Genomic DNA, 12,662 nt, shown 5'->3' with positions numbered 1-12,662 from the left:
ACACTCTTATACACGATGTCTACACTGAAATCATATATATATATATATATATATATATATATATATATATATATATATATATATATATATATATATATATATATATATATATATATATATATATATATATATATATATATATATATATATATATATATATATATATATATATATATATATATATATATACATATAAGACTAACGTGTATCTCAAAAAAACAAAAACAAGCAAGCCGCCTTATATTAAATGCTAATAAATACACCAGCTAATAATACACTAATAATAATACAGCTAATAAATACACAAGAACCAATCCACTGTTAAGAAAGCTTGGAGTGCTGAATATTTACCAATTAATTATTTATATTATTCTTTTGATCATGTTTAGATTAAAATACCATATGTTGCCTATTATTTTTGAAGACCTTTTCTTTATTATAGGTCATAAATAACAAACAAAGCATTCGTTGCTTAATTAACAGGTACCGAAAAACAATCCGAATTCTCAATAACTTATCGAGGGCCACATTTGTGGAGCTTGTTCCTCCCAAATAATAGTAAAACTACAACTTCAATTCAAACTTTTAAAAGTATCTTTAAAAAACAGCTACTTGATTATGACGTATTTCAAAAACTATTTTATTTTTAATTTTTATTCTATTCACTTTTTTTAAGTTTTCCTTTTGTTAAAAAACGACATCACCCTTTACATCATTACTTATCTTTAAATTTCATTTTTTTTTTTATTTCAAGTTTATTGTATAAATGAATATATATATATATATTATATATATATATATATATATATATATATATATATATATATATATATATATATATTCATTAAATCAGTGATCAGAATAAAAACAAATACAATAAATCTATTTATAGTTTGATGAAGAGGTGCTAAACCAGGCCCCTTTATGCTGATCTCAAAGTATACTTGGCTTTACTGATTGAAAGTTTTTGCGGGACGAAAAACTGATAAGTACTAGTTTACGCGTGATTGTTAGACCAAGCTGTTGGAGTCAATATTCACACAGGACAGGTGTTTAATAGTTGATATTATTTTTGTTGTTTGACTTTAGAGTTGCTTGAGGATAGCTATGTCGGACTTTAAATGCGGTGACTAGGCTCAAGACGAGGGAGAATGTAAATAAGAATGTAAATAAGATTGCGGCCGTGGCGCAGTGGTTAGAGCGCTTGCTTTATAAGCAGGAGATCAAGGTTCAAAAGGAGCTCTGGACAAATTTTCGCGTCACGGTAAGGAAGGAGGCGTGAACTTCGTGGTTAAATTTTTGAATTAATTTGGAGTGTTTTGGTATTTAGGAGTTCTTACCATAAAAAACTTCTTTTGAAAAAACGTTCCCTCGGCTAGATTTTGTTTGTCAATAGTGGTCTTAAAAGATAAATTATATGTAAATGAGGCCATTAAAACTTGGTACTTCCTATACATAATTGGAAAGAAGTTGAGTCAAACTAATTGATGCAAAAAACTCAAGGTTCTTGCTTAATTTTAAAAAAAGATATAAGAGAGTCAAGTTTATGAAAATTACGTGTTTTTTTTTTCAAACGTCAAATGTTTTTCGTTGCGCTGCGGAATTGCTACCCATATTGATATTAATTTAAAATCTTTTGATTTTACATTAAGTAACTTTAAATATAACTTAATAAATTAAAACAAAATCTTTACAATTTTTTTTTTAAAGGACTGTATTTTTACAGTATAATCTTAGATAAAAAACTAAAAGCTTGAAATCTCAATTTGTTTCAATTTACTGTCTATTCTTAATACTTATTATTTCTTTAATCAATTTACAGGGTTTTTATAAACTTGTCTATTTATTCCAAAATCCTACCGGTTTCTAAGAATCACTACCGGTTTCTTTAATCATAATGATAATCTTATGTATAGCACCTTGTCAAATAATTTTATATACATAGAATTTCCTTTTTATATAAGTTTTAAATAAGCAAGAATATATCACAAAAGAGTAAAAAATATTATTTCTTAATTTTCAGTAATTTTCTTAATTTTCTTAAATGTCACGCTCTAAGGCTTATTACTTAAGTCAAGATGTTGTGATGAGATTGGTCAAAAGCGTGACCTAATTTATGGAAGACCCCTTACTAATATTAAAAAACAAAGTTAAAAAAAGTACCAACAGATTGAGAGATTAAAAATACAACAAAAAACATTTAAATTTCTTTTACACACAAATAACATTACAAATTAATGAATTAATTGATCATAAATTTTTTTTTAATAATTTAGTCTAATAAATAGTTAGACATGGTATTATTTATTATGTCTAATAAATAGACATCAAAAATTTTAAAAATATTTTTAATAATTTTTAAATAAATACCGAAACCTGCCCTAAAAAAATTTTTATGATATAGTTCTAGTAAAATTGTTTTTTTAATTATTAAAATATGTCTAGCTAATTTAATTTGGCTTCTAAGCTATCGGCGTCCGGCAATATGTAAGAGATGTCGTCCCAAGGATGCCGATACAGTCCTTGTTTAAGTCTTTTTTGGTCTAGATGATGTCCTAAAAATATTGCTTACAAATAAATATGAGATAAACTTAAAAAAAAAAATCATGCTAAACAAATTTCAGAGAAATCAAACCTTATAATGTATTTACGATATATTCATACTTAACGTATCAATGATTCATATTTGGCGCATTTTATTTGCATAATCTTTAAACTACATTTTACAACTAAATAAAAACTTCATAAAATCATCATTTTCTTTAAGTAACAAATTAATTCCATACATTATTAACTGAACTTTCTGGTATGAACATACATTATTAACTGAACTTTCTGGTATGAACATACATTATTAACTGAACTTTAATTCTGGTATGAGAATTAAAGTTGATAAGATGAAATATAATTAAATTAGAGTGAGGTTTTTGAACACAAAATGCAAAACACTATAAGCTTTGTAAAACTAAAAGTATAAATTTGGATAGTTTATTAAAGGCATAAACTTTCCAAATTAATTTTAACATTCAAATTATTACATATGAACGTACATTAAAAAAAATATTTTTTTTTAAACCATATAAATAAAAATTTACAAATAGTCAAAGAAGTGACACCTAAAAAAACATCTCAAAAAGAATTTTCAAAAAAAAATGTGGATCTACATTTTCTATTTATGTGGCATTCAACTTTGTTTCGACAATTTAAAATGCAAGTAAAATACAAAATAGTGAAATACAATTGTCGAAAAATTGTTAAAGATAAAATCTGAAACTTCCTACAACAATCTACATGGGCATAAGGTAAACTTTATATTAAAGAAATGAAAAAAGATGGTGGAAGTAACAAACTTTATTAATTTAAGAAAATGATTTATTTTGATATATTTTTCCTTCCTTTATATTTCTAATTTGTATTTACCAGCTTATTTGGTTAAAAAACCATTTGAAAAAGATAAATTTTCTTTCAAGAAAATTTTTTCACAAAAGATTTCACAGAAAACTTTTCCAAACTTTTTTTTCATATATATTCTAATAATAATATTCTAAAAAATAAGACTTTTATCTTTATTTTTATTATGAACAAAAAGTTTTAAAATATTTAACAATTCACAAAGAATTTCACAATTTATCAAGAAATAAAATATTTCACATTGTATCTCAACTTCAACTTTAAATGATTTAGAATTTTTGTTGCTTATATGATTACACTTATATTATTATAAGACTTATTTTTATCTGATACACTTATAAGACTTATTTTTATCTGATACACTTATATTATTATAAGACTTATTTTTATCTGATACACTTATATTATTATAAGACTTATTTTTATCTGATACACTTATATTATTATAAGACTTATTTTTATCTGATACACTTATATTATTATAAGACTTATTTGAGCAATTCAGTTTTCATACAAAACTAAAATCTGATGCTAAAGAACATAAATTTAAATCTGATGCTAAAGAACATAAATTTAAATGTGATGCTAAAGAAGATAGAGAAACATTTGGTGCTAAATTTGATCCTCCAACAATTTACAATCAACATTTAATAAATAAATTTGATCCAACAATAGTTTTAGTGATGTACAAAGTTAATTTATTCAAAAATTCTTTTGATAGAACATTTATGTATTTTATGTCATATCTAAGAGCTACTCTTGTATTTATGTATTTTATGTCATATATCTAAGTGTTACTCTTGTATTTCTCCTTCCCAAATATATTTTTAACTAAATTCAACATTTGCATTTTTTAAACATTTTACTTATGTAAATTTAAACTTGAATATTAATTTGTGTTAATTAAAAGAGCAAAACTACTATATAATATTTATCAAACTATATCACTACTACTACTATATAAACTATATCACTACTATATCACACAAACTACTATATGATATTTATAAAACATTTAACATTATTATTTAAAGTATGGGTTTAAAGATTTATGTTAAAATTATAAAGCAAGTTATCTAAGCTTCAGATCACGATCACTAAGCAAGTGTCTCTGTACTGTTTTTGTTTATGGTCAGAAAAGTACATAAGTAAATTTTTTTTAATTGCAGTGTAAATATCTTTATACACTGCCAGTGTTTGACTGGCAGTGTATAAACTTTGTTGACATACAAGTTTTCAATAGTTTGGTTTTTATTTCTGGACATAATGAAATAAATAGATTGTCCCAAAAAACAACAGTTTTTAAAGTGCCTATACAACCATGATGTGTTCTATATAACACACCTAAATGTGTTCGAAATAACACTGAATTAAAGACACATAGTAATTGTAATACATACATAGTAATACAACATAATAATAATAAAAATAAATACAACATAGTAATTGTAAAAAAAATGTAATTCAGTGTCATTTTAAATATTGTATATCATTTTTTTTATTTACACAAAAAACAATTTTTTTAAATGCTTATACAAACTACTAAAATGTGTTCTGTATATTAAAATAACACAGATTTAAAAAAAATTATAAATCAAAAAAAGGTTTTTAGGAGTCTCCAAGACTCTTGAAAATTTAACTAGTCCCTAATATTATTAAAAAGTTTTTGAAAAGTTTTATATAGGGTTTCAAATAAAGCGAAGTTATATGAATATTTCATTATATTTTTATATTTTCTATGTTTCATTTTCATACATACATATTCATTTTTGAACTTGGGGAGTATATGCAGATAATATTGCAGCCTTATCAGAAAGTTTTACTTCTGATAAGGCTACAAGCAACCACTATTCAAATTGGGTTCTTTTAGAAAATAATAAGAAAGAAAAAAAATTGAACAAAGACTTGAAAATTTGTAAAAAAAAACTTTTTGAAAAAAAAAAATAGATAAAAGTTTTTTGAGCATGAAGGAATAGGTTAAAGAATGTGACATACCTGGATATTGAGTCAAGCAAGATTGTATTTTGGTCAATGGAACAAAATATGAAAACTTGGTTAAGCAGCAACCAAGGTAGTCTTTGTTGAAGAAAAAAAGAGGGAAAAAAAATGAGACAGAGAATCAAGCTTGACAGCTAAAGCAGGCTGATGCATAATGCAGAAATTTATAATGCAGAAAGAAAAAAAAAACATAAAACAAACTACATTTATAAAGCCTTTTCGAATCTTGTCTGAAAGAGCATAACTTGGCAAATATGAAAACAATGTTCTATACAAGGACAGATGAAAAATTTTGTGTAAAGATTAAAATTGGAAGTAAAAAATCACAATAAAGAGAGACAACAGATGCTAACTTTGCAACTGATTGGATTTGTGGTTTTCATGAGAGTTCAGTATTGCAAGATAATTCAAATATAAAATAAACATAAAGAAATGAAATATAAATAAAGTTGAGGATAGAAAGACCAATTGGAAAATAACGGCCGGAGAATGGTTTGCTATATTGACCTCCAAAATGAATTCTTACCGGTCATGGTTGGCCAGTTGAAAAAAAAAGAGTTTTGAAAAATAGAGTTTGACAAATAATCAGGATGTAATTTGGAAAATGTATATACTAAAATTTCATAAAATCATTTATATTTTAAAAAAGTGTTTAAAAAAGTTTTATGATTTACGATATACTTCTATAATTCACTTCATTGACAAATATTATGACGTAAACTATATCTATTCATTTTTTTTGCTTCACTTACTCAGATGACATTATTTACTGGTGGTAAAAATCTTTTTTTCATAAATGATTGAAGTTCTTATTTTATTATTATTTTCATTAAAACATTTTATATATTATTTTAATAATAATATATATTAATTGATTTATTTAACCATAATATAAATAACACTTTATTATATTTTTATATTTAAATAATACTTTAATTAAGCAGTTTTTAAAATATTTTTAATGAGATATAAAATGTACAATCATTTTTCTTCTTTAAAGCCGTTAAAAAGTTTGATGTTCTTATTTTATCATTTTTTAAAATTATTGTATGTACCTAAGAACGTTTCCTCTTTTTTCTTTTAATTCAATCTTTTCATTTATATCTCGTAGCTTTGACCGCCATTTGCAAAGTCATTAATATATCAAGTATTCTGTTTAAATTCTTTTTAATTTTTTATAAAAAATGTTTTGATATTAAAAAATTTCAACATCAAATTACTTGATTTTATTTAAAATTATTAATTGAAAACTAATATTTAAAATTATTGTTTAAATTTTATTTAAACTTATTGGTTGAAAATGAATTTGTTTATTTTCAACCAATAAGTTTAAAAACAAATTTGAAAAAATAGATATTTTGACTGTCAAAAAAAAAAAAAAAAAAAACAATTGACTGTCGATTCCATGTGTTAAATTTTATTGGAGCGATATGTTTTTAACAAACTGCAGCTGTATTCACTTCTCTTTTGTTAATAAATAATTTAAAAATTTTTTGCACTTTGGGATCTCTTTAACAAACTAGTCTTGACTTTAAACTTTAATAAGCTCAGCCAAACCCTGGTTAGTCACTAGTTCTTCACATACTTTTTGACCAAGACAAATCACCAAGAATCGCATTTCAAGTGACTAGTACATTTACTGTCATTTTTATTGCAGCAAAATATATACCAAAACTTACTTTAAAATTTATTTTTTAACTGCAATACTTTAAATATTTCAAACACGTTAAAAAATCTCATTATAACGTTTATCTTAAATATAAATGTGACATTTGTAAAAAAGTTACATATAAATAAAAAGCTTACCTATAAATCCTATGGAACGACCAACAACAAACAAACCATTTAATGCACCAATTGACATGTATTCATCAGCTTCCTCTCTAATCATCAAACCATTCATTTCAAATTTTTAGAGTAAAAAATTTAAAATGATTTACACTGTATTAAATGAAAAGCATTGTTATACTGAAATGCAAAGACTAACTAATATATAAAACAATCACTTAGTTTATCAAGCATGGTTTAATTATGTTAAATTTTTTAAATTTTGCTTTATTAATCATTAATCATCAGAGAGTAACTGGAATTTTAAACAATGAAGTGAATGTACTATTACTATAAAGTTTAAAGTATAAAAAAACATTTGATTTTTAAAATTACTAAATATTCATACCAAACATTTCTCTAGCTTAAAATGAAGTTAATACAAGTTTTTTGTACAATGTAATCTCAGGTAAGTTCTTTGTATATATTCTGAGGGTTAATTACAAGGTTTTTTATTACTGATATTGTATTTTAATAAGTTTTTCCTTTAGCCATCAAGTTCTGGCTAAAGTTAGTTTTTAAAATTCTGGCATATTCCTGTTTATTTTGAAATAAAGTCAGAGCAATTATTAGTTGTTTTTAAAATGAATTTTAACTGTTGTATTAGACATACAAAAGTATAAATTCTGGTAAGATTTAAATTAATAAATCATATTTTTACACAATAATAAATTCTGGTAATAATAAATAAATTTTACTTACCTATCATATTCAATATGATAGGTAAGTATAATTCATTTATTATTGTTTTACAAACAAAGCATCTTAATGATCATAATGAATCTTAGTTTCTTTAGCTGCTAATTGGTGTATGTTAAATTTTAACTTTTTAATCTATTATCTTTATGATGATTCAAATAAAAATAAAAAAACCAAATTTTACCAAAACATTAGCTGCAAAGATGGCGATTACAATCTCCGGTGAGTTTCTGATACTTCATAACATACTGATACTTCATAACATAACCTTTTTTATTCTTTATTGTACAATACAAGATCTAGTTTTTTTTTTGATAAATAATGAAATTAACAGTTTTCTAAAGTTATTTACTTAGGTAATACTCATTTTAAGGAATACTTACATACACATTTAAGGTTATCATTTAACAGGTAAGGTTCATTAAGATTTAGTAAGGTCCGGTTAGGTACTTTGTTATATTGATTGTTACTTTAAACTCTTATAATTTGCTCAAATATTTACAAATGACAAGACAATATTAGATATTTGATCAAGTTTTGATATAAACATTTTTTTTTCTATAAATGCACCTAACAAATTTTTAATACAAAATAAATGTAGCAAATATTTAGCTTATAAATTCATAACAATTATTTAAAGGAAAATTGCAATGATTTATATTATATTACTTTTGTCTTAATGTATCTCATTATTTTATCTTTATTACAATTATTTTACTTTTGTCTTATTATTTTATCTTTATTATTAGTTAAAAACATGGATTTTTATTCTCAAAGGCCTACACTCTTCTTCATTTCCACTTTAGGAGTATTGCAACGTTCTACCTTTGCCGCTGTATTTACCTACAATCTACATCTTTCTGATAACCTTAAATCTAAAGTGGATTTATTTGCTGACTCATCTTTAAACTTTTGTCTTGAAAAAATCTTTACTTTTTGATTGCTTAGAACAAACAGCTGATCTTTAATCTGATCTCTTTTCTGTAACAGCGTGGGGCTTGCAACAGCATATGGATTTGAACTCCAAAAAAACTCAGTTATTTACAGAAAGCAACTGATCACAATATTGCTGACATCTTTTTACCGACAAATAACAACTCTCTCTCAGACAGTAATGTAATGTGCTTTAGGATCTCAGACAAGATCCTAAAGCACATTACAAATGTAGTTACACAAGCTTTATCTACTAAGCTTAAGCCACTTTCTTACTGGCAAAAGGTTGCATCTCTTTCTTTTTCTACATTTACTGTCTATGGTTACTACTCAAACGAGCTATTATCTCTAGTTTGATCAACCAAAACTTGTCATTCAGCAAAGTTGTGTCCTTTTTTAGTGTATCATTTATTTCATGCTATAAAAATTCTTAATTTTTTTTCCTTGCACATCAACCAAACCTCAAAGCTCGTACCCATTTTGATATTTTCCTTACTCATAAATTCTACAACTTTTTAAGTCTTCAGTTAACCAATTCCTTGTTTTTTTTAACCCTATCTTTTGTCTTTTTGTAAATTTCTTTGTTTTGATGGTAAAAAAAAGTCTTTTTGAACATTTTTTTTGAACATTTAAGAGACATCAACAACTAGTCAACATTTTAATGTCATTTAAAAGTTAAAACAATTAAAATATTGCAGAAGTAAAAATTAACTTTATTTAATTTTATTAAATTTTTAATCAATTTTTAAAAAATAACTATGACTAGAAAGTTTGTTTTTGTCTTTTTTTTTTAAATAATTTTTTTAACATGCGAGGAATGTTGTTACATTGGCTGACAAATAGGTAAAACATGTGAGGAACATGTGTTGAACTTTTTTACTGTAAAAACATGTGCAGAGTGTTGCTACATTGATTATCTTATAACCTGATGCTACAAGGGAATGCTGCTACATCTACTGTTTTATAGCCTGCCAGTATTTAATAAGTAGTAAGTATATGCATAAGTTTATAATATATATAAGTAAAAATTTTTTCTTAGCCTCGCCTATCAACCCCTGCTAAATCTTATATTTTTGCTGGGGGAAGATTTGTAAAAAGTCCCAGTTTTAGCTGGGGCCAAGGCCCTGGTTACTAACTAATGCTAGTAAGAAAGTATTTTATTATGTTTTAACACAATTAGAGGCTTTGAAAATTAAAAAAAAAAGAGTTTTAAAAATTGAAGATAAGAAGTTAGAAATAAATTGGAAAACAATTTATAATAAAATTAAACACTTTATATACACAATGTTTCAAGTATTTAAAAACTACCTTGTAAAGCAACCACAATGACGCAATAAATCAACAAATGCTAATGCTATGCAACCATCTACATTAAGAATGAGATTGGGCTTCTAATCAACAAACAAAAAAGCTACATTTAAAATATAATAAATTTACTAATTGTTTTTATTCTTCTAAATATAAAAGATGCAAAAGCAATGAAATCAGAAAATAAAAAAAGATATACTTTTGATGAAGTGATCTGTTCAACTTCTAAAGCAAAATTAAATAATGGTGTCTGAGGAAAATGTTGTCGAATAAATTCTTTCATGATTACTACTCGCATATCTGGATCATTTATCTTTACAAAAATAGAAAGTGTATGATTCATTTTAATAAAATTTACTAAAAAATAAATAAAAAACCCATGAATAAAGGAAAATTATTACCGATTTAACACGATGTCCTATTCCCATTATAAGTTGTCCTTTTTTACGCATATCATTAACAAATTCCATGGCTGTTTTACCAGCATCAAAGGCCTCAGAAAATTGAGCTGCAGCACCATCTAAAGCACCACCAAATCGATCACCCTAAAATTAAATTTTAAAATATTTTGTATGTTTAAAGAAAAGTTTAAAAAATAGTCAATTTTATATTTTAATATCATATATATGATAAACTTAAATAAAATAACTAATTTAAAATAAAATTTAGTAAAAAAACTAATTTATTAATTACTAAACAAAGTTACAATTGTCAGTAGTCCAGAGCAAAGTGAAGATATGAGATCTTTTCCAGCTCGTGTAGTAACAATTGTGTTGTGTGCCCCTGATACAGCTAAAAATCAATTCTTATTTTTGTTTAATGAAATCTTAAATTAAGTTTGATTAAAATAAAGTTGTGTTAAAATTTGAATAAAACATACTATATTACTACATTATTATATTACTATAGTAAATACTATTTATTACTATAGTAAAATTACTATAGTAAATACTATTAAATAAAATATTAACAACTTTAATGAAAACCTGGGCCATGGTCAGCTGTTATCATCAAGCAAATCTCAATAAACTTGCATGCATAAGAAGGCAATCTAAAATTCATTAATTTATTTAAAAAACAATTTTAAAGTACTTTTTTTTATTTAATTTTTCTGTAATCTGTGATAAAAAATATGCTAAAATTACATTGGTTAGTAAAAATAATTATATAATATATAATCATTTACTGTTTAAAATATGCTGCCATTTTCTTAACATAAAACTTATATTGCAATATTTGTTAAACTATTTTTGTATTACAAGGCAATTTATCTAAGAGAAACAAAATTTGGATATAAAACCTACATTTTAATTGTGGGTTAAGGAAGAAACCTCATAAACCTTGGATGGTAATCTTCTTAGTGGTAGGATTACAAAAAAAAAAGACTTGTTCTTCTAAACAGGTTAATGTCTAGAAACTTATCTGGCTGTTAAAAATTGTTAAAAACTCTTCCATTATGTCATAATCAAATAAAATAAAATGGCAATAGGAAATCCATCAAATCAATCCATGGGTAACCATGGAGATTAAACATATTTAAAAAAAAACAAAAACATAATTTAAAGAAGAAAAGCTCAATGTTTATGTTTTCACACTTATGTGGTTTAGATGTGTTTTACCAAATACTATATATGACATAGAACAGTTAAATACTTTAGAGCATAATTAAGTAAAACAATTATATACCTCCTTTGAAACCAAAGAAGTCCCAACACTCCTCCGATTCCCAAATCTTTCTAAAAAATATCTTTCATAAAAAAAGACTGAACTAAAGAGATTAAAAATATCAAAATAAAAAATTATAGAGGTACAAAAAAACAATAAACATAAATTTTTTTCAAAAAAACCTTAAATATATCGGAAATTTTCATTCCAGCATACACCAACTCATGTCCTCTTTCGTCACATATTGCAGAAATAAATGATGAAGGCTTACGAATTAGTCCAAGTCCCTATATTAGGTTACTCATTGCAAATCAGATCAAAATAACTTTTAAAAAACTATAAAAAAACCAAAATATAAGAATAAATAGAAGCACAACTTACTTGGGCCCAATCATAATCCATAGGTACTGTTGGTGGCTGTACTTCTGGACATGGAACAATTTTACCATGCGCAACAAGCTTTTCATACACTAATCTGTCATAAAATTTTAATAATCAGAAAGCAAAAAACAATAACAAAGAAAAAATAAAGTTTTTTAATGGCAATAATAAAATATGACAATAAAAAAAAGTAAAATCTTTGCGTACCAAGTAATTATTATATTGTCATTAAGATCCAAATTATATTTTTGCTTATTTTATTATTACTTAAATCTTTTTATTGCTTTATTTTATTTATTTTTATTATTACTGTTAAAACATTAATTATAAGTTATTAATAATAATTAAAACATTTTTACTGGCATTCAAAAGTTTTTACTAAAAATATAACAAAGTCACAAAAACCTTTAGCACACTTATAGCATAAGTTATATTATTGA

General features: G+C 24.4%; 1 protein-coding gene across 1 annotated transcript in view; it reads right to left on the bottom strand.

Moving 5' to 3' along the window:
- Positions 1-2,195: 2,195 nt before the first annotated feature.
- LOC100201862 (ATP-citrate synthase) overlaps positions 2,196-12,662 on the bottom strand; it is a 52,487-nt gene continuing 42,020 nt past the window's right edge. Inside the window, exons 22-31 of the mRNA XM_065810433.1 lie at positions 12,223-12,316; positions 12,024-12,128; positions 11,863-11,912; positions 11,163-11,227; positions 10,883-10,968; positions 10,578-10,721; positions 10,376-10,489; positions 10,177-10,259; positions 7,216-7,292; positions 2,196-2,555 (exon numbers count right to left, since the gene is read on the bottom strand). Coding sequence (XP_065666505.1) covers positions 2,446-2,555; positions 7,216-7,292; positions 10,177-10,259; positions 10,376-10,489; positions 10,578-10,721; positions 10,883-10,968; positions 11,163-11,227; positions 11,863-11,912; positions 12,024-12,128; positions 12,223-12,316 — 928 coding nt within the window. The 3' untranslated portion in view covers positions 2,196-2,445. The remainder of the gene's footprint in view (positions 2,556-7,215; positions 7,293-10,176; positions 10,260-10,375; positions 10,490-10,577; positions 10,722-10,882; positions 10,969-11,162; positions 11,228-11,862; positions 11,913-12,023; positions 12,129-12,222; positions 12,317-12,662) is intronic.

This window comes from Hydra vulgaris, chromosome 11 (assembly GCF_038396675.1).
Source record: "Hydra vulgaris chromosome 11, alternate assembly HydraT2T_AEP".
Classification (NCBI taxonomy): Eukaryota; Metazoa; Cnidaria; class Hydrozoa; order Anthoathecata; family Hydridae; genus Hydra; species Hydra vulgaris.
The sequence above is the reverse complement of the archived record's forward strand: the minus strand, read 5'-3'. Positions and strand labels throughout refer to the sequence as shown.